Below are 26,330 nucleotides of genomic sequence, written 5' to 3' on the forward strand. Positions count from 1 at the left end.
GGCCTAGAGTAGAAATAGGCAGCTTATTAAGACAGAAACTTTTATTGAAATGGCTCCTACTGACTTATTGCTATACCCAAGAAACAGTGCATGTCACAAGTCTCATCTGAGAAGGTTCTTGCAGTAGATGATAATTAACACAGAGACCCCCACCTGATCAATGTGCAGAGAAAAAGAGACTACGGAGTGTTCAGCTGTAAATGGAATGCACATATCATACCTTTCCCCTGAAAAGGCTCAGGGAACTTCAAGGAGGAGGAAGCAGAAAGACTGCAAGAGACAGAGGTAGTGGATGACTTCAAGAAAACAGTGTTTTCTGGATACAACAGGGCAGTTGCACATATAGAAAGAGATTGGGACAGCATGCACAAGATCTACTCTAGCTCCAGCCAGACACAGTCCTAGCATGGACACCCCGTCGCTAGCTGGGAAGAGCAAATCCCATTTGCTGCTGGGAGAGGGGGAGTTTGGTTTAATGATGTGATGTCTATTAAGTAAGTTCCCCACACTCATGGCAGGTCCCTGCTCCTTCAAAGTCATTGGGTAACACAAACTGGACACGGAGAAGGGGAAAACAAGCTAAAGTTGGGTGGGTAGGAAGGGGGAGATAGAGAGAGTTAAATATGGGAGGAGGTCGGGAATGAATGTGATCAGATTACACGGTATGAAATGCTTCAGGAATTAATGAAAACATTATTTATGAAAATGGGAAATAACACTCACAAAAGTGGAAGTAGGTGAGGGATCTAAGGAAAGAACCTCCCAAGCCTGAACTGCTTATTATATTTTGGAAGCCATGCCAAGATAACTTGGATATAGCATCACTCAGAAGATTATCTGGGTCAGTTTTCAGCGAAGAAATTACTTCAGATGTGCTCTTCATTTGATTTCTCTAAGCCAGAGAATTTAAAATCTCGGCAGAAGCTGAATTGTTGGGGAAACAAAACAAAACAAAAAAAGCTGGCAGCCCATCAGTAACCTTTAGAAGGACACCATTTTGCACAGTGCCCAACAGCATTGGTAACAAATGGGAAAGTACCGGACCTTTAGGAAATTCTGGAAGTCTAACATAGACCTACTGAATCAGATGCTCTTAAGAAGGGGGCAGAAATCTGGAGTTACTAATCAACACACTTGTTGAGATTTCAGAACCACATAAGACAGCATGTTGATGAATTGTAGCAGTGAGCTGGAGAGAACTTTTCTCCACCACATTGAAACACTTAACTCACGACCCCGCAATACAGCGCGCTTTCTCATACAAACCTTCTTCTTGGTGAGTGTGAGGTGGTAGCCATCCCCAAAAGCTTCCTTGAGGTAAAATGGTGAGCCGCAGCATCGGAGCCCACCCTGTTCCAGGAAGGCAATGCGGTCGCTCAACACTTCAGCCTCGTCCAAGTGATGTGTCGACAGAATGATTGTTCTGGCTTAAAAATACAGTCGGGAATAACATAGAATGAAAAATGAGGATACAAGGCCCCACTGAGCAGAATCAGCAAGAGTAAATCCTGGGATTTCTGAGGACAAGAGTGGTGTTAATTGAGGTGAGCAAACCCCCGTAATGATCAAAGGGAAACCCAGAAGGCTGCTATTGAATATACAGTAGTGTGTCCTCTATGAAATTTGGCAGCAAGCAGGTACATGTTAAGCTTTATAGCTAATGTCCATCATTTTCTGTGGGCATCAGCCACTTTTTCTCATTTGTCACAGTTTTGCCTCCATTGTTTCAGTGTGCACTCTCTCACTCTTGCTCTCTCTCCTTCCTTCGCTATGAACAAAAAAAACAATAACAACAACAAAAAAACAACCCAGCAACTTCAAAGACTTTTTGAATATTCTTCTGTGATTAATCCTCTCCAGTTTGATTACTTCTCTGCATCACATCCTGTTAGCGCTTATTTAGTCTGTTTTGGGTTTATTTTCATTTGTGTATGTTTGGTATCTCTAATTTGATTCATGCTTCCCTAGCCAGGCTTTGGAACTACTGTTGGATCTACGTGCTCCCAAAAAGGCCCATTAAGTTCAGTGCTCTCTGTCACGAACAACTCCACATTTGGCTAAGGCCGAGGATCTGGCTTGCTTCCATGTATGTGGACCTATCTGCATTGCCCCCGTGGCACGCCTGGGTTGGCTACCCAGAGGCTATTTAAGCTGTGGGCTTGCTTTCCCCGGGGTCCGAGGATTGTTCAATGTTCCTGAATAAACTGTATTGAAAAAAAAAAAAAAAAACTTTCTAAATCTTTATGTGAAAAAAAAAAAAAAAAAAAGTTCAACTCACAGTGAGTACTGGATGGGTGTTAACTCATGGTCCCTAAAATTTCACCAAGAAATCTTAGGAACGAAAGAGTCCCGCACCCCAACATTTAACGGGTATTATGTTTACACAGAAAAGCTTCAACTTGATTTTGTGGAACCCCAAGGGTAGAGTTATGACTGTTCCATGGAGAAGTTATGAAAAAATACTCATACCTGTTTTGTTCTTGGATATGACATCCCATATGCTTCGACGAGAACACGGATCAACTCCAGTAGATGGTTCATCCAGAATCACGACCCTTGACCCACCAATGAGAGCTATGGATATGGACAATTTTCTCTTCATTCCTCCTGACAATGTTCCAACTCTTTTATGGCGATGACTATACAGTCCAGTGTCTTTTAAAGTCCTTCAAAGAATAATGAATGGTGCTATTGTGTTCACTAGTCAATGAATATGTCTTCAGTGCAGTACTGATAACACGAAATGGTTCATTATCATTTATCATCTAATTATTGTCATAAAAATAATTACTGAGGAAAAATCAAGAGAATATATAGTCCACTCATTTAACAAATGGTTAGAACACTGGACTCTTTTGCTTCATATCATGTCATAGAGAAAAGCAATGACCAGACAAAAAAACCCACAAACCCTTTTTTTATAAAAAGATTGTGTGTGATTGTGTCCAGAATGTGCAAAAATGACCCAATAGGTAAGCATGATCTCAAGAAAGGGGCACACAATGAATAAAATAGAAAGTGAGATGAGCAAAGATGGGAAAGTGTTCATTTGGCCAAGAGAAGGTGGAATGGCTCTCAGGACCGGTGTGGTAAATTAGGTGAAGAGCAAAGCAGAAGACCTGTGGTGGGAGTCAGTTGTGCATAGCCAAGGACATGAGCAGGCTTAGGTTCACACGGTAGAGTAAATTGAGAGTGTGAAGGAAAGTAGGTGTGAGATGGAGGACGGGCCATGTAGTGTCTGGTAGGCCTTGGTAATGAAATTATGGGATGTCATACTAAGTGTGACAAAAGCCACTTAAGGTGATGATGCAGAGATGCCATTGTCTGATTTGCAGTCAACAAAGCTCATTCTGACAGCTCTTTGAGAAGGATAGCTGGAATAGAGGACAGTGGTAGCCAGAAGTTCAGTTAAAAAGCTTGGGGTACAGTCCCCATGCAGAAGTGAAACAGGATTTGGGACAACTTTTTTAAGGCACTGAGGAAGTGTTGAACAATGTGTGTATAACTAGAGGGAAAGGATGATAATGTTAAATATGTACCTTTCCCCAGAAGTAGAAAGCAAAGCAAGAGCATCCGTGAGAGAACATTTCCTATTGTTATTGCTACCAGAGCTTGACCAACAAGGTGTATGTCCTCGCTAACAAGTCATGTTCTTGTTTCTGGCTTAACTCACCTTTTAACCTCCTCATGGAGCTGCTTTTTGGTCCAGTGAGGAACTTTGATGGAGCCATATAAGAGAAGGTGTTCCTTGGTGGTGAGGTAACTGAACAAGACGTCATGCTGCATGCAGACTCCCATGTTTTTCCGAACAGTATTCAGGTCTGTCTTGATATCTTTTCCATATACAAAAATAGTACCTGCTGAGGCACCAAACAGCCCAGTCAGCATGGAGCTGGAAATGAAGATGTGATAAATTAGGTGTGGACCAATCACTCAAGCTAGATAGTGAGACCAAATATAATTCATGTGTTAGCAAAAGAGCGGAGAGTTGTGGGGAGGGAGGTTGCCTCTCTAAGTGAAGGCAGGCTGTCAAATAAAAAGGAATTAAGTGGGGATGAAAAAATGAAACTGACTTTTAAGCTTTTGGTTATTTATGGTGTTGCGTAAACACTGCACAATGGTGGTGGCAGTGGTAATGCTAACACTGAGGGGCCTTTTTAGTTAAAAGTACACTCCCTCCTTGAACATACTGTGTTTCCTTGGAATCCTTTTTATAGACTGCAAAATTTCCATGTTATGTCCAAAGGAGGAGCTTATGTTTTCCTCCCAGGTTTGTTCTATGAATCCAAGACAATGCTGAATCTTCATGAGATACTTTACAAGATCCTTAAACTAATGATCTTATCCACGATAACCATGCCTTTTTACCTTCTCCATTTAGTGATAAATTCATATACGGTTTGCACAAAACTCTACTTGCCTGTCTTTTTTTCTTTCTTTCTTTCTTTCTTTCTTTCTTTCTTTCTTTCTTTCTTTCTTTCTTTCTTTCTTTCTTTCTTTCTTTCTTTCTTTTTTTGTTTCTTTCTTTCTTCCTTCCTTCCTTTCTTTCTCTCTCTCTCTTTCTTTGTGGAAAGGTTTTGAAATACTTTTTCCTTTTTGAAATGGAGTTCAAAAATTAGCATGCCACTTTAATATACCAGAACCATTTAAAAACAATATTAAGCCATAATGAAATGTGCTTCTAGCCCAGCTACTTGGGAGACAAAACTTGTATTTCAGAAATCACGTTCGCACCTTCTTTGGCTCTTGGTCCCCTAACTCCACTGATACCTGCTACCATCAGGGGGCAGCAGGCACCAGCACAGGCCTGCTTCTTGATGCTCCTACTTCTTCCAAAATACTTTTGGTCATCTTCAATACCACTTTCTGTAGAATGGCCCAAGTATTTCTACGTAGAAAACCCCAACGCCTTGCAAGTGGTTAGTAAGTTGAGCAGTTATTTAGTAATCATCTCCTACCTCCATTATAACGTAATCTGCAGGAGGTCTAGAGAAGCACCTGATTTCTCATTTGTCTCTCCTAGCACTAAATAATGAAATCAAGGTAACATGCAATGTCTTCATAACATCCATTGAAACACATATAACATGCTTCCTTTTTTATATTTAAGGGTTTATATCTAGACCAACAAAATAGAGCATTTTCAGCTAAAATTCTAGCCTCATCAAACACTTTCTCTATCTTTTTTTCTCCCCCAGGCTCTTATTCCCTATTGGAGACTATGCTTTATAAGTGTTGTATTCTAGAATGCCAACCCTGGCTTTTAATAGGTCATACGCATAAGAGGCTGCATGTTTACTCTTCTCACGAACTTCACCTGTCTCCAGTTATTTAGAAAAAAATATTGATGCCAGCATTTGAACAGTTGCCGAACTTACTCAAGATGATTAAAAATAGAACGTGGAGCAAGAGGGATATTTCCTTAAGGGATTGAGTCCAACAGCATTTTAGCACTGATGGCAAGTATGCGCAGGTGGTGTCCAAAGGCTCATCGTCAGAGCAAACATGCAAACGATAAAATAGCCTAAGAATCCTGGGATTCCCATCTACTCTGCCTCTTGACACAGGACGGTCGGTAGAGAGAAAGAGCAGCCCCTGTGCTGCTCTCGACCTTGAACTTTGTGTGATGCTGGTGATTACTTGTTTCTTTACCAATCAAGGCCAGCACAGAGCAGATGGTGATCTGTGTTCATTTAGGATGTGCAAACTCAGACTTAAACCTGGCCTGGATAGAAATACAAATAAAAGGAACAGACTGACAGAGGTAGCAGTACAGACACCAGGCCAGGGATGATGCAGAGATCACACGAAGTTTGAACAGAGCAGCAACAGTGACCCCTACCAACAGCCCCTGTATCAGTATGCATGTTCTGTGTTGCCGAGGGTGCTGCTCTGTAAGACAGTGGTTCTCAACCTGGGGGTCATGACCCCCTTGGGGTTCCATGTTGGCTATCCCACCTATTGGATATTTACATTACACTTCATAACAGTAACACAATTAAAGCTTTGAAGTAGCAACAAAATAATTTTATGGTCAGGGGTTCACCGCAACATGAGAAACTGTATGAAAGGATTGTGCCACTAAGGAGTTGAAGAACCACCGCTCTAAGACATACCGAGGGTACTTACTGTTATTCGGCATGTATACTGAATTAAACATTTTAAGGCACGTGGGTGGCCAGCACCAAGTGGGACAAGTCAGCCTATCCCACACTGGCCTAAGGTGGACTTAGAGGTCACAGTTTGGAATCTCTGACTCAGATTTCATTTTGCCATGGACAAGTTGAACCATCTGGAGGATGTAATAGCTCTGCTTTCTTTGTGTAAATTCTTAGTTTATAAAAGAGGTGTGATTAATAATATCCTTCTTTGACATTTAGTCGAAAAATAACATACATTGTTGTGGTTTTGCCGGCTCCATTTGGCCCCAGCAGTGATGTAATGTGGCCTTCGTAAAAGTTCAGATTGAGGTTATCAACAGCTATTTTTGAGCCATAGATCTTTGTGACCCCATGAAGGGCAACTCCAACTTGAAGATCTTTAGGTTCAGGTTCAATGTTGGATGGAAACGCACAGTCAGGACCTGGAGAGAAACCAAGAAAAGAGTTGTAAGCCAATAAGTAATTAGTAGAGCTGGGTTAGACTTTCCTTTAGAAATTGACGATTATATAAACATAATCTTGAAGTTTCAAGAGTTTAGGCGCATCTGATTTATTGTGTTCTCTAACTGCCTTCTGACCTGCTTGCAGAGTGAGCAAGAGTGCAAAACCACATTCTCTGCGGCTTATTATATCACCCTTGTCTTTCGGAAAAAGCAGTTCCCGAATACAGTATCATAATTGTATGGTCTCTCTCCCTCTCCCTCTTTCTCTCTCTCTCTTAACACATCTTAAATATTCAAGAGATAACCCCAAAGGTTTGTTCTCTGATGTGGAAGGATGTTGTCAATTTATAAAATAAATGTTTGCAAGTTGTGGTTTTACAGTAACAAGGTTTTCTCGGATCTGTGGCTTACAGAGTCCAGCTAATTTTCCTATGCTTACCTTCTTCAGGCATCGCCCCCCACACCACTGACACAGGGCACCTTTACTCTATAGAGGTGGTAGCCCTTGCACACCGTCAGAAAGGCACGAGCTTTGCTCTGCTTTTCCCACATCCGCTGCTGGTTATGCTACATTACCCGTTTTGTTTCTTGGTTGCTCCTATGACTGGTAGCAGATGGCTAGAGTAAGGGATGCAGACTGCGGGTGAGGAGCAAATTTTTTCTCTGTGTGAGTCTAACTGGACCACAAAGGGATCCGCAGTCTTGGCTTAATTAGCAACATATGCTAACCAACTAAGCTAATGAGCCCAGAAGAAGGCACAGTTCAATCCCCGCAAGAGTGTAAACACATATGTGTAGACACATCCACGACTAAAGGGATGATAATTTTGTCATCCAGAAAGGTGTAACTAAATCCACTACCTATGCAGCTTTTAATGTCATCTCTCTTAGGACAATCCAGGCTCTTGACTCACTTGTCTTATTGGCAGAAGGGTTGGCGTTCTGCATCATGATATTGGTAAACATAAGACCGTTGCTTTTCTCATGCTTCACCTCCGCACATCCAAATCTCTCTTTCCAATAAGAAGGGAGGACCGGAAAATACCATGGAGCTGCCATGCCATATGTCCCTGCAATGAGAGCACATGAGGAAGAGTGATTACTAACTAAACAGACACTGTGCATGCTTCAGGAAATTGCTTCCTTTTATGGAATTCGAAAGCTGGGTTGAGTTTATAAAGCAGAGCCAAACAGATCATCTCTTTTTAAAAGCGGTGTCAGTGAAGTACAGTCCCTATAAATTTACCTATTTTAAGAGTGGAGTTGGATGATTTTTGTTCACTTGTGAATGTAAGCGTCACTATAGTCCAGTGTTAAAATAATTCTGCAACTCCACAGAATTCTCACTGGGTTCCTTTGCATATTCCCTGGTCCTTCCCCAAGTCACAGACCAGCACTGATATGCTTTCTGTTTCAAGACAGTCATCTTTGTAACCATTTTGTGCAAATGAAAGCACATAATTTTATTCACCCATCCACAAAAAAATGTACATATGCCAGTAACATTTAGTGGAAAAACACCTAAAAGTGTTAGAAAGGATAACTACTTTGAGATCCAAAGTGGGAGTCCAGTCTGGGTTCTAGAATGCAACTGATTCTCTATAAAATTAAGAAACATAGGTCTTGTCTTATCAACATATCATGCTCCTATTTGGAGAGAGAGGCAGGGCCTGATACCATCACACGATTTTAAATTTACCCTGTCTTTAATGAGACTACAAGAGAGGGAACACAGCCACATACTTAATCTGAAAATTTTGGTTAATTTAGGGTTTTAATATACTGTCTCAGTGACTGCATACAGCAATCTGTTAGTGCACGCATATTGGCTGATTTACAGTGATAACAACCACAAGGAGCATCTATGCAGGCTCCTACCTGGGAAGACGTTCCTGACGTACCAAGCAATAAAGAAATAAATGAAAGAATCTGCTAGGATTAGACAGCACAGCCAGCCAAATGAGGTAGTATCATCCTGAACAGGGGAGCTGTACATATTTTCCCATTGAAGACCTAGAAATTGAACACAGGTGTTTATTCTTTCTTGACACACATCACAGTTAGAGATAAAACCCTGTTTCCAAGAAATTGAACATACCAACACCTTGCTCTTCGTATCGGGCAATATATTGGCTTGCATAGCTGAATGCTGTTGGGGACAGCAGACTCTAGGAAGAAAATGAACAGTGGTGATAGTTCCAGTAGATTTCACCGAGAGAGTCTCAAAATGCTTAAAATGTTAGACATATAGAACAAATAGATGCTTGCTCTCTAAGTCTATTTTAAAATACTGCAATTTCCTGCCAAAAATTCTACAATGAGAGGGACAGGGAGACAAAGACAAAGACAAAGAAAGACAGAGACAGGGAAAAAGAAAAAGGTGACAAACTTGAAGAATGTCTTTTAAAAATCCAAAACATATGTTTAAGCTTATTAAATGTTGCTCAGAAATTTATAAGGTAGGGACAGAGTAATAGAGTGTGAATATTCAAATTAATTGATATCAGGGCCAAAAAATGTTTTAAAATTTATTTCAGGTGATAAAATTATGAATGAGAACATACTAAAATATTTTATTGGTTAATATTGATAACCACTACAAATTAATCATTTAAGTTTTGTTTAAACCTAGAGCAGTCAGTGTTGACCTAAAGTTATTCATCCAGATCTATGTCTATGAGCAGTAAAGCCCTAATATGATGGGAAGTGCTCTGCTTTCTGAATTTTAAATGCAGTCCTCTTAGTTCTCAAAGTAGTGCTTCTGAACTAGGAAAAAGCAGAAAAGAATCCACATCTGAGCATATGAAATCAATGCCTCCATCACTTTCCCCGCAGGTTATGTGTTACTCAAGAAAATCATGAGGGCTTTTTATACATGGGAATGGTTCTAACACAAGAAGTTCTGAAATTTTTGAAGATTTGAACCAGAGGAGTCAGAATTCTTGATGAGCTCTAAAACATGGCGAACAGTATTTTAACCGTTCAGGAACCATAGCGCAACAGCACCACTAATGGTTACAGAAGCTGCGGGGGGAAGAGGGGAGGGGGGATGTTTCCTTTCAGAGTAGAGGGCAAGTAGAAAAACTCTATTATTAGAAGAGTTACATTTATTTGGCTACCACTTAACTTTTTTTTTGGTTTTGTTTTTATGTTTTTTTAAAATTTTTTAATATTTTTTATTTTTAAATAATTTTATACATTCACTTGTATCCCAGCTCTACCACTTAATTTTTAATTATATACGTAAACTGGCAACTTGAGACTCTATCTGTAAATGAAGGGAAAGAGTCACACAAGGATGCACTCCAACAGTTGACTTACCATGAATACTTTTATAACGTAGCTCAGTTCATCCTCCACCGTAACCAGGACAATAAATGGGAAAAAGGCAATGACATAGATGAGGCTTCCAATCAGAGCTGCAATGTTGGTGTTATTGAAGAAAACACTGATGAGATAGCTCATGGCAATCACTGAGAAACTGTAGTCCGAAAAGTACAGGAACAAAATGAAGCCATTTGTCTTGGGGAGAATATTGCCAAACTTGAGTATAACAATGAGGATCACAATAGTGACCAATAAAAATCCAATACTCTCTATAAGCCAGGCAAAGAAATGGCTGCAGGAGTTCACGCCCATCATCTTCATGTACTGGAAGAAGAAGGAAGAGTTAGCTGCTTCTTTGGCAGAAATCCAAGTAGCAATTACTTCTGTATTATGACAGAATGTCCAAGAGTCTCCTCTTATATGGAACAATTTATATGAATTCTTTGTACCAGTTCCACTCAGATTATATGCTCTCAAGGTGGCATTCCAGCATAGACAATGATTCCACTGGAGAACACCTTTCTTACAAATACAAACACACATTTCTAGGACTGGTGAGATATCTCAGCGGACAGAGGCACTTGCTTGCACAGCCGATGACCTGGATTCGACATTAGAGCTCAGAAGATGGCAAGAATGATTGACTCTTGGAGGTCATCTTCCGACCTCAAATGCATGTGCCACAGCACAGGTGCACCTGCCTGGTCCCTCGGTCTCTGTCTCTCTCCGAGAAAATAAATAAGTAAGTATAAAGCACTTCCTTAGCTGCAGAGGTCCTGAGTTCAATCCTTTGCAACACACACACACACACACACACACACACACACACACACACACACACCTCTTTATGTACATTATAGTCCTAGTTTTGAAACTGGTATGTAGCTGACTTCTCTAGATTAACATGATTTAGAATAGGACATCAAATTTATGGCGTTTCTTTTATTATTTTACAGCATGAACTTGACATTTGCTTCGGTGTAAATATATCAGTCTGGTAAAAAGCGACACATAGTGTTACTTCAATTTCAATGTATGCATTGAAATAATAAAAGCCGATGTATTTTTAATAAGCCTTAATGAACAATCCAACTATTGCTTCTGCTATTACGAGAAATACAGAATAGATGTGAATCCTTACTGCTTAACACAGGAGAGTTTAAAGGATAACCATCTGCTTTTTCTAACAATCTCCTCATCCCTAACATCACCTAACATCAACGGACAGTCTGTGTCAGTCTTAGTGTCTTCTTTTACAAAAAAAAAAAAAAAGCATTCAAACATCCACGATGAGCCCAGGTATCTGAGATGTCAGTTCCTCAGCTAAGGTTCATTTCTGACTCAGAGATATCCTCAGGGCTGAGACAGTCCATCAGATTATCTGGTTGGCTTGTGCACGAATGCAAAACAGCCAGATGACCACCGTCCCCCTTCGACCCCAGCTGCCTAAAGTTTGGTACGAGTGGAACACTGGGGTAACCTGATATTCCAGTTTCCAGTTTTAACAATTTATGATTAATATTGAGCTTATAAATCTAATGTCACATTTTTAAAATAATAAAAATGCTCCATTTGTAGCCTAGTATTTTTATTGAATAAATAATTTTTAATCTCTCTTTCTCTCTTAATCCTGTCTATAAAATAACAATAATATTGCACTAGTTACTTTATTCTACAAGCCAGTATAGCAAAGTTAGCCTTCTAGGTTTTTTTCCCCCAACTTATCACATTTGATAACTCTGCTTGCTCTTGTTGTTACCATGGAGACGGCTACCTGCCTGCCAACAGTCTAAGCAGTGGGCCTTAAGCTAATCACCACGGAGAAAAAGCCAGTGACTTCTCCTCTTCACTTTGTCCTCCCCCTTTACCTTCTTCTATTCCTCCTCCTCAGCCCCACCCCTTCTGCAATGAAGACTCATCAGTGTTTCCATAGGAATAAGGGAAGGGGTCAAAGTGAAGAGATTAAGATTCACCATGGAAAGTTTCCCCTAATTGCAAGGCTTGTTTTTATTGAAAACAGAATTGCATTTTTTTATTTTAAAAAAATAAAAGAAGAAGACGAAGAAGAAGCAAAACTCACTGATTTCACTCCAGAATTTCTGCCCATATTTCTCTCTAAATTTAAGAAATTATTGCATTATGATGGCTGCACTTCAGAGATACGTATCAATCCCAGCATGATTCTGACGTGCAAGCTCTTTTTATCTGCACCGGGTGTTGTTTTTATTTTGATAATTAGTTACTTATGGATGCTTGAACATGACCACCTTGTACACGTGTAACTACACTATTTAGTCTTTCGTGTGCTATAAATCAACAACAACAAAACCCCTCCCCCCCGACTGCAATGCATATGAGTAAGAAACAATGCTGCTATATTTTCTAAGGTAAATATCACAGATCTAAGCTACAACAAGGCCATGAAATAAAGTATACATCATGTAAATTTGAATCTTCTTCTCTCCCCTGAAGACCAGCAGTCCCAGTTTAAAGTCCTCATGGTTCTAGAATATTTTCCAACTGTAGATTTATTACAAGACAATTTGGTAAGCCTCACAACCAGCAGTGAGGGTGGTTATCACAATAATTAGAAGTCTTTTAAACTCAATGTGTGATTCTTGTTGCTAACTCTGAGACTGGTTATTACACTTCTCACAGAAACAGGCCGAGCTGGGTTCTCCCTGAAGTATTCACAGTTGAACACTCTAGCATGAAAGTTCGGTATGAAACTTTAGGATTTTTATGCCATGAGGACAGCTGTATTCATAACGAGAAAGGGCCCTGCGAGCACACGAGTCATCCATAAATCATCTAGAGTTGCTGCCAACGCGGTGGCAGCAAAGAAGACCATAGTTGTGGATGGAAGATGGCCCACAGAGAATGGCTGGCTGCACTTTCTTGATGCCACTGGTTCCTCCTCAAAGTGGCAGATGTCAGGTGCCAGCTTTGTAATCAAAGAGTCACCTGTCCCAAGCCTCCCTAACCTGCCAGCGCAATTCATCAATATCTGATAACTGGAAAAACCTTGGTACACAGTGGTCAAAGCTGGCCCAGTTACAGTAGTCACTAAGAAAGAGGGTCCAGAGGAATTTGTCGGAACGTGTTGCTACATTCCTGAAAGGTTTCTTCTGCTCAGAGGCTAATGCTCATACAGAAAGGCAAGACACAAATATTCATGTGCTTGCTTGTGAGCAGTGTCATCCAGTTCAACTGTAGGCCAAGCACTCAGTCATTAGGAATAATGACATTTTTCAAAATTAATTTTCTTAACAATAGATTATATATGTATATCTAAATTTTTTCAAGATTAAAAAGGATGCTGTGACTATTATTATTATTGGGAATGTTCTGAATTCCTGATAGTAAGAATATGATGTGTGCTATGAAAACATAAAAGGCGTTAAATATGCAGCCCTATGGTACTAAGGACTCGTGTTCTTGGTAGTAACTCATAGATATCTCAGATTGTCTGTCTGAACTGACAGGAAAACTCCAAAGTTTGTCTCCTGATGAATAGAAAGTCCCAGCAATGTATCTTTCAGCTAGCTCAGAAAACACACACACACCACACACACACACACACATTTAAAAATGTGATTGTTGTTTTTTTTTTTTTTTGGCCAGACATGGTGGTGCATGCCTTTGATCCCAGCACTCAGGAAGCATGGTGGGTCTCTGAGTTTGAGACCAGCCAGTTTTACAAAGTGAGTTCTAGGACAGTCAGGGCTACACTTTTTTTTCCCCTGATTCAAAGGGAAAAAAATGTTATAAAATTAACATTTAATAGCTGTAATATTTTAATTGTTAAAAGCACAAAATGTAGGATAAAATTCATGAAGGGCATTTTAAAAGTATTTTAAGGTGTAATTTCAAAATTTGACTTACTGGTTATTAATATTTGTGCTCCTTTCAAAGTAAAGGAGATTTCTCAGAGGCACATCATAAAAGTCAAATACTAATGATTTCAATGAGGTACACCTAAATAGGTTTTCCTGCCCCAATTTAAAAATATTGATAGAAAGCAAGAAGTAAAATGCTATTTTTTTAACCTTTGTGTTTTAGTTTGAATAAAAAAGAAGCAGGATATGGGTACTTTTATACTTTAACTGAATATAAAACCATGGCATTGGAAAGTGGCTTCATGTATCTTGTAGCCAAAGAGACTGACAATCTTCATCCTCAACACATATTAAAATTCTTCACTGTTGAAGGAAGGCAGCGGTGGTTTAGAAGAGGGTTGGGTGGAAGTTGAGACACTCCTGTTGAAGACCACAGTGATTAACTAGGCTCATAGCCTTCAGCAGGTCATCTCTCACTTCCTGGACACACAGGGCTGTGAAACGAGGGCCGTGAAGAAGCTACGCTGGGGACACTGGGGACATCCCATGCACACACCTTTGATCAATCAGCTCAATACTCTGTGTTCCTAGGAGGGCAGGGCACCACTGTTTTAAAGACTCGACACTGATTCGCATAACACCCAAAAAATTACTGCTGAATAAGTCATGACACTGTATCAAATGCATCCTGATTTCAGAGGCTTTTTAGAAGAGGGGGCCAATATCTTAAAATTGGTAAGAAAAAAAGATAAGTAACATAGGTAACTGAAAATCTCCTCTGTTCTGACGTGTCTATGTTCTGTAACTACTGTAATGATTGAATTCTCTAGGAGGAAAAGAGTTTAGAGATGAGGCTCAAGCGAAGGTGACCAGCAGAACCGGAAGACTCAAAGCTTCGAGCTCTGATTTCCAAGTTGAGTGATTTTTTTTCCCCCTTAGGTAACTTTGACCCTTGTGGTCATGTGGTTAGAACTTGAAAGTGGTCGCCTACCAAGTAACAGCACAGAGCTGGCCCAAAGAAATGGTCCACTGTTAAAAATATGCCTTTCATCTCTGCTGCTGAGGAAGGCCTATGCTCTGTTATTTTGGGTGGCGTACACAGATGCAGTCAGACAGCATTGCGCGCTAACACAAAACAAAGCGATGAGTGTGAAATACACGTACGAACACGCAAGCGTTTATAGGCACATATGCACAAGTACATGTGTGGCTTCTCTCACGAGTAACCTGTTTGAGTTAGGTGTCTGTTTTGAAGTGGCAAATAGCTCAGTGTCTACCACAGTTTTCTACTTCAAAGTCGTCCTTTATTCTTTAAAGATCCACTTTGGAGGCTCGGGAACCTGAGACATACAAGGTAGAAAAGACCCTGCAACCCAATTAAGGTTTGAGGTGTGAATTCAAGCTTTCAGAAAACCATGGCATACCGTCTGGAGGACAGCAGGGCTTAAATCAGTTTATGAGACATTTAGCAAATTGAAAGATAAATGCAAGAGACAAGGAACACTGGAAAGGGAACTTGTTCTTGAAAAGCAAAATTAGCCTCATGCCTGCTTCGGCTGCCATGTTGGCCGTCTTTCTTCCTTGACAGTATCAGTACTGTTTAAACTCGGTTAGAGCCTACATCCCGTAGGTAATTACTGGGGAAACTATTACTGCGAGGATCATAATTTTATCCATATTTTATTCAATATAACTCAGATTTTGCCTTCTCAGAAGTACTCATTAAACATCTCTTGTGTCACTTTTTTGGTTATTTTTTTCCATCTATTTATTTATTTGAGAAAAACAAAATAAAGACCACCTCTGTGATCCTTAAAATGTTTGTCTTTCTCACTCACAAGGTGTAGGCTGTGCAGGCTGAGTCTGAACAAGCATGAGGAGAGGGCACAGTAATTAGCTGTTCTACGCCTAGGACTTAGGACGAGAGAAGATTCCCCACATACCTCATGGAGCCGGAGGTCCTTCTCATAAACAAGCTTTTTAACAAAGGCAGCTATGAATACAACCCAGGCGACCATGAGCACGATGGGGAGGGAGTAGGAGACGCTGGTGAGGAAGCTGCGGAAGAAAACAGAGGATCCAGCCGTCAGGAGAAATGCTGCCCAGCAGACTGCGGCGTGCAAGGAGCGCACAGCGTCATGTGTGGAAATTACGCTCCCCTTAGGGAGCTCGGAATGACTGTAAATACGGCCCCTCCGTTTCGGAAGTGGGAAGCCGACTTCACAGCAGGCTCTCGTTTTCTTACCATGGTGGCACAAGAATCAAAACATGGCTCTGGGTGGTTAGAGAAAATTGCCGTATTGTTTAAACTGTATTAAGTGTGTCCTACTTGGGGAAATCATTATCCGGCTGTAATTACAAAGCTCAAAACTTTTCTTATCTAAATGGCAGGTTCAAACTTAGGGGATTGGCACTCCAACCTAAAAGTGGGGCCATGTCCCGAATGACTATATTAACTTTTAGGGAAGTTCATAATTATTATTAAACTGAATCCCCCTAAATTAAATAATACTAAATCCAGAACATTTGATTTAAGAAAAAAAAAGTGGATTTTTCGAAGGCGTTTTATACATGTGTAGAAATGCCTCTTTTGGCAATATGTTGACCTAGAGGGACCTCGGTAAACCTCACCAGCCCTACAAGTATTTCTGAGTGGCTGGTCACAATGCAAGGGGTTTTGTTTGCTGTTTCTCCAAGTTGACCGTAGAGCAAAAACACCCTAAACCTCATAAAAAAAAAATACAGAGTCCTGGTTCCAACCTGAAACCTGCTCATTTATGAGGTACCAACAGGGTAGGAATTTGCTTTTGAGCAGTTTCCCAGAAGCTGGTGGCGGTGGTCGCCGGGAAGGCCTGTTTCTGACCACGGCTGAGGCAAAAGCAGCTGTTCTTAGTGTGGTTCTGCAGCAATATGCTTTGCCTCCTGGGCTGGCCAGAAGCTGTTATTTAGAGAAAGGGTTCAAATTCATTCTCCCACACTTTTGAAGAGTGCAAATGGACCGTGGGGCCACTATCACTTGTTATCACTCCAGTGTGTGAAAGACATTACTACCCGAGAGATGGGTGCCTTTCAGGGCAAAGCAAATATACGATTTGCTTCCCTCGGTGGATGTTTATAGTAGAACATCTGTGGAATGGATTTTACCTTGGACCAGGTCCATTCTTGATATAGTTTCTGGATGTAGAACTGGGTAAGGGCTCCCATTAGTTAATAACTACTCTCCTGTAATGTTGCTTTCAAATGACAGTGTGGTTTAGGCCTGGTCTAGTATTGAGAAAATGCGTACTGTTATTAGGCAGCCATTCATCTTAGTCAAGTGACTCAAGCTCTCTGGATTTCATCTTTAGCTGAAAACTATGGACCGTGATACTGCTTCCATTTAGCCGACAGAGTGCAGAGATAGAACAAATGAAATAACATTTGGGGAAGAGTTCTGTATGTTACAAAGAGCTTAAATTTATGCACAAGACCCTAATCTCACAAAGCATGCAAGCGTCTTGTGCCTCTGTTCTTTAAAGAAATGTCCAGGCATGCACTGCTTTAGGTCCTAAACATAGGGTAAAGGCTTGGTGAATGTGTTCTCTTCGTTTGACACATCAAATGAAAAAGGGGGTTCTCAAAACGGTGTTTGACTGTTAGCCAGGCCACTTACTTATCTTTCATGAAGCAGGGATAGGGGACGGCTTGAACTTGGACAGCGACTTCCTGTGAGTTCCTTCCTGTTTGTAATTCAATGATTGCCCTTTCAATGCTATCCTGCAAATAAATGAAAGCCCGGCCATAGATCTGGTTGTGTGATGGAGAATTGTGTGGCCCAGGGGCCCAAATCTTGGTTCTTATGCTCCTTGTGGTCTGTGCGGTCTTCAGGCTCATGCGGATAGTATATTTTACGATAGGAGGAAGAGAGACATTTTCAGAGCCATAGCCTTTGTGTGAGCCTCTGTTAGGTGGAAGCTTAAAAATGACACCTAAAAATAAAACAGCAACAACAGCACAAAAGTTACTTTATGGACAGCATTACTTACTGGTCAGAGGGGATATGGAGAGAGCAGCCAGACAATTGAGTTAGGAACAGGATGGTGGATTCAGGCTTTGATATAGAGAGATGGTTTTTAAAAAGCTATCAAACTCAGGGGTTCAAAGCTAGAGTTCAGAATATAATCACAAAGTGAGTGACAGATTAAATATAACACTGTAAGCCACTTAATTAAATTACAGAAATATTTTAAAGTGGATAATGTTGACTGATGATGAAGCTGGGGTTTAGTTTCACCCTTCAGCTGCTTGATATTTTCCATTCTTAACTTTTTTTTTTTGCAGTGAAATGATAAAATTAAAGGTTTCTTGGACTTAGACAAGATGGCTGCTTGACTAAAAGAAGGGTTCTTGCTGACATCAGAAAGGGCAACAACTTTCAGACTACTTCATTGAGTTCTGGATGAAAGAGGAAAGAAGCGAATTTGGCCCACTTTAGTACAGAGAGACACTCTAATTCCAACAGGACAGCACTTACTTCCAAAGAGCTCATTGCTTTTGTAGAGCTGTTCAGCCACCATCTCCATCTCCTCTACAGTGTCTGCTGCCTGAATGCGGTCGTAAAGTACACAGGAGGAAATGTTTACTGTCAGGGAAGACAGCGTGTTAAGCTGATCGATAATGTCAATGTTGTTCTCTAATTTCAGCCTGAGAACATCTAGAGAGAGAGAGAGAGAGAGAGAGAGAGATTACCATCTTTATTTAAAAAAATAGTAAAACAAAATATGAATACTTTTAGCAAATGGTAAACATTAAACTAAATTATAACAAAGAGGTGGTGCTGTAGAGTTTATTTTTAAAATGTCAAGTATTGCATACTGAAGAAAATATGCCCAGTTCTGCAGAAATTCCTTGAGGAGAATGTTAAGCTAGTTACAAATACAGTCAACCCAGGCTTAAAGAGATGTGAGATAATTCAAAAGCATATTCTGGTACGATTTAAATAACAAAGGACGAAAAATGAATAAATCTTAAAAATTTATACATACAATGGCTGCAGAGATGGTTCAGTAGGTTAAAACTAAAAGTGCTTGGCAAGCAATCAGAGGAGCCTGGGCTTGGAGGCTTGGCACCTATGGGAAAGCCAGGCACGGCAGTGCCTGCGTTGACAAGGGTTGGGTTGCGGGCAGAAACATGCAAATCCCTGGAGCCTGCTGGCTAGCCAGTCTAGCTGAATTGGCAAGCTTCATGTTCAGTGAGAGATCATCTCTCAAAAAAAAAGGAGATAGAGAGATATTGAAGAAGACACCCAATATCTATTTCTGATCTCCATATGCACACACACATAAATATGTTATGTGCATACACTATACACACAGAATGAATAAATATGTACATAACAGACTTTGCGCTGGCTATGACCATTTTAAATAAACTAAACAAAAATGCTTCCTTAAGACAAAAACGTTGACAAATTTTAAATGAAGGAAGGTTTATGCAGAATAGAAGCTAGACTACAGAGCGGCTATAGAGAAGGCTCAGCAGTTAAAAGCACTTGCAATCCCAAGTTCAGTTTCCAGCACTCATCCCATAGTTCACAGCTGCCTTCAACTCCAGCCCTGGAGGGTGACACACTCTCTTTTGGATAACGAGGGTACCTGCACTAGCACACACACTCTCACAGAGGCATCCGGGTATCCGCGTAACTAAAAATAAAACAAAATCTTGAAAACAAAAAGCTGAGCTATAGAAGCATTTCGGGCACCTAAAGATGTCTACTATACACTTGCAACTTTCTTTTATTGTCAATAGAGAATCTTAGGAGTCCAGTTCACAGGTACAGTTCTTGACTAGCATGCACAACAGATTTGATTCCTAGTATCACTATCATAAATAAACAATAAAGCCCTATGTGATTCATCTCTATTCATATCTAAATGAACCTAGACAATATGATCAAGATTTAATTTTAAGTAATTACTCTGGGAGAAAGAGGATACAACAGTTCTTCAGTTGCAAGGTTCCTTGTGAGGAAAGCAGCAGGGACCATGGGTAAATACAAAATCACAGGCTAACAAGTCATTTGACCAATTAAGCTCTTATTAACTTGCTCATCATGAAGACTGAGCTGTGACTATCATAAATCCTTCTAAATAGGTCCCCTACCTTATCCAAAACAAGTCCTTGTTCCTCGTGGAGGGGCAACTCCCTAAATACGTTTCTCAGTACATTGTAAAGTGGAAGGTTTTACTTGATGGAGACGCTGGTGAGGGAAGGCTATGTTGTTGTTGAATATTGTGGCCTCCAGCGGACACTGGAAATCAACATAACAAGGAAGGAGGCCCTAGACCTGTTGGTACTAGGAGAATCATGGAGTGGACTCAAGGAAATGAGAAGCAGCAACAGCCCCAAGCTTTAACTGTACATGTATGTGTGTGTACGTGTGTAATCAATTTTGAGCGCCAAACCTAGGCTTTCAAGTGTGCTAGGCTCACTGTTTTACTTACTTTAATCTGATTTTAAATTCTAAGCCTCAGCTCCTATTTTAAAAGTTAGGGATGATAAAATTTATTTAAGAACATTATAGTTTATCCCTGATATTTTTATCAAATGGTGGCTTACCTCTTACCTTTGAAAGAGAAATCCCCTAATACCTTTCTTTTACCAAACTGGGTTGACTATCGTCATGTGCACGCAATTGCACGGCACACAGCTACATACAAATATAGACAATAATTCCTCCCCGCTGGCTTGCTACTGAAGTCATTTGGGTCCCGGAGGTGCTGGGGAGGAGGAGGCTATTTGCTCTGCTCCTGCCAAATTCTGACGCTCTCAGTCCCTTCCTCTGCCTTGTGGTTGCATAGCAACAGTGAATGAGACACAGGCTGAATTAGATGTCTTGCGTCCTTTAGGTTGAAGGTGGGGACTTGGCAGGGGGAATATGTAAGTTCAGACAGCTGCCTTTGATTCTGTGCAGCTTGTTCCTTTTAAATGACCCTGAGTGGAAGACCCAACCTTAAATACTGAGTTAGACTTATTTCCTTCTGAGTCTCCACGCTTGCCTTTGTTAACTCGATCGCCTTTTCCAGTCACATTTTGGCGATATCGAGCCTGGTGGAGATCAAATGTTAAATGCTGCCCGAAACCATCCCACCTTCCCACACTTGCGAGGACTGCCTTTTCATTGAGTTATCAAGGAATGCGGGGGGGGGGGGAGGGAAGCAAAATGTGCCAACCTTACTTACGCCGAGCCAGAGTTGCATTTACGCCATGTATATTGCTGTGAAATTACTAACCACGGGTGTTCGCGTATCACTACCACTAATTATCAGAAAACATGGGTAGACACACCTAGGGCCCCACTTTTCCTCCAATAACTAATAAAAAACTAGACGCAGAAGGGAAGGGAAGCTATCTGGCGGCCATAGGGCGCCAGGCTTCTCCCCTCAGTCCTGATGTGCAGGGTGAATAAAAGCAGGCCACACGGAGGGACTCACCAAGGTCGTCTATCTGCTTCAGGAGTTCAACAGCATCGAGGCCCACGGAGAACTTCACAAAAACTTGCACGAAGGGGTTCCTCAGAGTATTCTAAAAGTTAATAATAGGAACCAGTTTCAATATGAGAGGAAAAACATGTTTAATCATTGTCAGTCCTAACAGGGCCTTGGAACAATGAGCCAGGCACCTCTGGGCGTTATTTGGGTACCTGCTGTGGGCTCACAAGAGATGGTTTGAAAGAATGAGCTTTTGTCTTTAACACGAACTGCTCAGATTTCTAAAAGTTCCCTGAGTGGGGAGGGGGCATAATTATTTTTAACGTCAGAGAATTATATTCAACTTAATAGAATTTTTATCAGTGCTAATAAATTATTTCCTTTTAAACATAGAAAGTGTATTTCTACAAAGTGAATAGACTAATTAATAAAAAAATTAAACAAAATGTATTTCATTCTCCCTAGATTAAAAAAAAAAGTACACTTCTGACATTCAGAAGGGCTGTGTATGGTGTTTGACCTCACAACTGTTTTCTATGCTAGCTACTCATCTCCAGCTGTGAGGCCTCCTATTTCTGGCTCCAGGTTATCTTTCTGTGAAGTGAGGGAATAAATGACTCATCAGAACTGTCAGTGTCCATTATTATAATACTGTTCTGTCCTGAACAGCAAGAACAACTGTGTGGCCATAAAAAAACACATCAATAAAACCAACCCAATTCACTGAAACACTGGTAATTTAAGATAGTTTAAATTATTTAAAACATTAGTGCTTCAATGGCTATTTTCCAACCTGAGACATAGCTTCCACACTGTAGTCGTCTTTAGCTCTTTTTGCTCTGAGCTAGGCACAACTATGCAGATTTCTCACCCCACCTCAAAGTGACTACTGTCGTTGCCATCTCCCTCTGTCTTTCGTGCATGTGTTCATGTGTGTGTGCGCACATGCGTGCTAATGCACTAATGACTCAACCCCGAGCCTAGAGTTTCAGTGCTGTGGAGCGGGCGCTACATGGCCTGAGGTATCATCTGCTAATGCTTTAAGTGTCAAACTTCCTGTGCATTCACAGAACTAAATTTTTCCTTGAGAATCGAGAGGAGCAATTTATCCTTCTGTTCAGTAAAGATACTTCAGCTAGCTGCTATTCCCAATGGGAAGATGGCCACGGAGGTTCTAATCAAGTCTGCACTTTGGAACTGTTGTAACGTACAGTGCATGTCCTTTGCTGATTCAGCACGCTAGCCAACACATTTTCCCCAATGATATAATGTGTATAAACTGTTTTTCTCCCTTCATAGGTAAGAGGTTTATAGAAAAAAAAAAGATCAGTCTTCCGCTTAGGAGAATACATAGTGCAGTAAAACTCTATTCAAGAAACTTTGGTGTCTGAGACTCACCAGAAAAGATCCACTGCAAATGAGCATTTTTAACTTAGAATAGTTAGTAGTGCATTGTGGGAACCGTGTTTGGTGGAAAATGTCCTTCATTTTATAGTTATTGAATATATTAGTGCTTTTTAAAATTTATTTTCTAATTCACACTGTAAATGTAACTATGGAGTGATTGTTAGTCAAAACAAACTGAAGAAAACAGCTTCTAGGTACAATTTTCCTGAAAAAAGTACATGAAACAAATCATTCATTCTGGGTTTAATTTACCCAAGATGATGATAAAGAGGCAATGTTCTTGATTTTTTGTTGTTGTTGTTGTTATTTTGCCAAAATATTCTTGGGTCACATCAGTTTTATATGGGACATCTCTTTTCAATGCAAACCATTCTCTTGAGTACCTCAAACACTATCATTCCCGAAACCTCTTTTCTCCAGCTGGTCACAGGCCAACCCCGAGGCTTTGTCTTCAGTTGCCAGAGTCCTGTTTGCACCTGGAACATGCCCCTCCACTGCTTCCAGTGGCTTCAGAAAAGCCTGCTTCCTTTTACTAGAATCCCGAATCACACTTTCCACATCTGAAGTGCACAGAGTTGCAGCGTCAAACCTCTAACTACCCTGGCAGGGACATCGAGAACGGCTGAGTGAGGACTAAATCTGTAAGAGGTCAGTTATAGGAACTTTTTTTTTCTAGGAGGGCCTTTTGTTTCTTCAGGAGCACTTGAATTTAAGACACCTACTCGGCGACTTCCACGAGAGCACCTTGTGCGCACCTGCTCCCGCATGCTCCAACTAAAGAACTCCGGACATTGATTGCCTTCTAGAGTATAACTTTAGAAGTTCTAAACCCGTGAACTCCCAAAGGAGAATTTAAAAGAGAGATAACTCAAGCATATCTACAGCCTGTAATCACACGGTAAATGATTATAGCTATGGTTACATTACTGCGTGAGAGTTCTCACCTCTGAGGTAGTAGAGAGGCTGGAACATCCAGAGGGAAAGGAGGGGTGTGAATGAGAATGTGAACGGGATCAATGGGAACGGAGCAGTTATTCTAATCTATTGAATGTGGATGAGAAGTTACCATCTTCGTGTAATAACAGTGATTAAAATATCGAAGAATCGCAATCCTCGGAAATGGTATGACAGAGCGAGCCAGTACCTGCAACATCGGGATGGTCTGGTTCAGCAGGTGAAAGGAGTTCATGAAGATAGGTGACTTGTCCATCCACTCCTGGGATTTTTCTCGTAATTCCGCCAGCTGTCTCAGAGTTACGTTGGACTTAACAACAAAGAGACAAGAGAGATCTGGTCAATTGGTTTTCTTCATGTATTTCAATACAAGACTTTCTGTTATATTTTAAAAAACAGCATTAAAAGGTAGGGTTGGTTAAAAAAAAAAAAAAAAGAAAAACCGTTGTCAGACAGCTTCTATATGTTCAAAAGCATCAATTGATATATCTGATAAGGATCAATATCATTCATAAAACTTCTGGGAAATTTAGGGCTTGCCTCATGTCCAGCTCAAATTTATAATCAAAATGGAAGCCTTCCCAGAGTTCTCACACGTTTTCATTTTTACCGATGTTAAATTTCACGTCATTACTGAGCACCACCAAGCTCACGCACGTAGGAAGGATGTTGTTTTTAAATTAAATGTTCTAAGTCAGAAAACACACCAGGAGAGATGTTCCTAATTCTTGTTCCTGGGAACGGGCACACCACAGCCACTTAGGAAACCAACCTGACAAGGGCTATTCAAATAAAACGCAGCCAAGCATGGTGGTACATGCCTGTGATCCCAGCACACATAGGCTGAGGCAGGAAGACCCTGAACTCTCAAGGACTGCATGAACTCCAGAGCAAAGCCTTATCTCAATAAAATAATAACATAAAAAGCAATAAAAAATAACCCCTTAACCCTCCAATCCTAGACATTAATCTTCTGAAATAAAATAATAGCATGTCAAAATGTATGCACAAGTGTTCTGTTTACATTAACCGCAAAACTAAAAACGTACACTGGGAATAAGATGAATATTCTGAGAATTAAATAAATGCATTTCGTGTAATTAAAACATTTCTCTGAAAATCTTTAAAAATCAAAGATTTAGCCAGCTCTTTTGAATTGAAGAAGTTTTTACCATATAAAAGAGAGGAGATGAGCATCGAGCATAAAAGGGGGGAATCTAAACTTGGACAGTGAGAGTGAATCACTTATATAAAAGTATGTGATTGATGTATACGTCCGGTGAGACAAGGAATATTAAATCACAAACATTCAAAGGAGCAACACTCGGTGGTAATCTCCTGTTCATTCTACTTAGTCCCCAAAGTAATATTAGACTCACATCAACTGTAATTTAATGATCAGGTAATGTTAAGGCAGATTTTTTTTTTCATTTTCATTCTTTAGTTTTTAAGAGGGCAATAGGTGTATAATTCAAGTCATGAAAGCTATTTCTTTTTTGAGGAGGGGAAGGTGTTAGCTTCCAAAGCCTCCTGTCTCAGCCTGCAAGGCACTGCGTTACAGGTTTGCTCCACATGTCTCTCTTCAAGCCAAACTCACTGATGCTTTGCTTTCTTGTCAAGGCTGGGAATTGAATCCAGGGCCTTGTGAATGTCAGGCAGGCATTCTACCATGTCCAACTTAAAAGTGAAGGGATGTTTTGTGGTAGAACAAGGCAGGTGGTAAGTATAGGTCCTGGTGATACTGTCTTTCTCAAGATCTGTCTTTGATATAAATAAGAAATATTAAATACTTCGACCAACTATGAAGTAAAAAAATCTATGCTGAAAGGGCTTTTTTTTTATTTGAATGAGCTATATAATCACGCCCCCCCCCTTTTTTTTTCTAGTGTGATTTTTCTATATACTTTGAACATTCGACATGCACTGAAAACTTTTTGGCTTTCTCAGATCATTGAAAAGCCTGTGGTCTAGCTGTGCCTAATTTCATTCCCAAATGTCACCATGGTTCATTTCACTGAGAGATCCCACCTGTCATAACCTATACCCAACCTAGGGGCAAAGAAAGAAATTATCACGAGTTTCCAAAAACCAAAGTCAAAGTTGATGGTAGAGAAGATGTAAGCCAGAACCACCTAAAATAAAATTAGAAGGTGACTGCTTTAAAACAGAAACAGTACTGCCCCATAGAAACACTGAGCTTAACAGCCAAACCTTTTCCATAATGGCCTTTGTAGTTGGATTATATGGTGCATATAAAATCCTTCCCAACAACATTGGTTTCAAGAAGGCCCAAATCACAGGTCCAGCAGGCATGTTAATGATGTCTTTGTAAAGGGAGAAGCAAAATGGTGCTGGAAATAAAAGGCAAGAAAAAAATAATATATCAGTCAATTAGTAGACACAATTAATATGCATCAACCATTATGATTTAGAAGAAAACCAACAATCATTTCCAAATCTTCTTATTCATGGAGAAGTGCTACAAACTATACAGCCTAAATTTTATGTCTTAGCACTTTCTACATTGGTAACAGATAGGAAGCATCTGGTATGGCAGTAAGACAACCGAGTAACAATTGTTTATTGGGTGAGAAAGTTTAAGCTGAGAAGAAAGCCCAGAATAAGCATAAGCGGTGGCATTTTGCCAAGAAGAAATACAAAGATTTCAAACCACATTTCAGAACTGTTTCTAACATATCCATTTTACCAGTACGTAATTTTCTGAGAATA

The 26,330-nt window shown here is 40.3% G+C and overlaps 1 protein-coding gene across 3 annotated transcripts in view; it reads right to left on the reverse strand.

Moving 5' to 3' along the window:
- Positions 1 to 26,330, reverse strand: part of Abca12 (ATP binding cassette subfamily A member 12) — a 224,706-nt gene that overhangs the window by 35,999 nt on the left and 162,377 nt on the right. For all 3 annotated transcript variants that reach the window (XM_060368592.1, XM_060368591.1, XM_060368593.1), the window contains 14 exons: positions 25,812 to 25,951; positions 23,791 to 23,910; positions 21,243 to 21,333; positions 18,284 to 18,463; positions 17,423 to 17,738; positions 15,714 to 15,828; positions 9,926 to 10,255; positions 8,703 to 8,772; positions 8,483 to 8,617; positions 7,519 to 7,674; positions 6,397 to 6,583; positions 3,674 to 3,892; positions 2,470 to 2,666; positions 1,267 to 1,427 (listed from right to left, as the gene is read on the reverse strand). In XM_060368592.1, coding sequence (XP_060224575.1) covers positions 1,267 to 1,427; positions 2,470 to 2,666; positions 3,674 to 3,892; positions 6,397 to 6,583; positions 7,519 to 7,674; positions 8,483 to 8,617; positions 8,703 to 8,772; positions 9,926 to 10,255; positions 15,714 to 15,828; positions 17,423 to 17,738; positions 18,284 to 18,463; positions 21,243 to 21,333; positions 23,791 to 23,910; positions 25,812 to 25,951 — 2,417 coding nt within the window. The remainder of the gene's footprint in view (positions 1 to 1,266; positions 1,428 to 2,469; positions 2,667 to 3,673; positions 3,893 to 6,396; positions 6,584 to 7,518; positions 7,675 to 8,482; positions 8,618 to 8,702; positions 8,773 to 9,925; positions 10,256 to 15,713; positions 15,829 to 17,422; positions 17,739 to 18,283; positions 18,464 to 21,242; positions 21,334 to 23,790; positions 23,911 to 25,811; positions 25,952 to 26,330) is intronic.

Source organism: Meriones unguiculatus, chromosome 15 (assembly GCF_030254825.1).
Source record: "Meriones unguiculatus strain TT.TT164.6M chromosome 15, Bangor_MerUng_6.1, whole genome shotgun sequence".
Taxonomy (NCBI): domain Eukaryota; kingdom Metazoa; phylum Chordata; class Mammalia; order Rodentia; family Muridae; genus Meriones; species Meriones unguiculatus.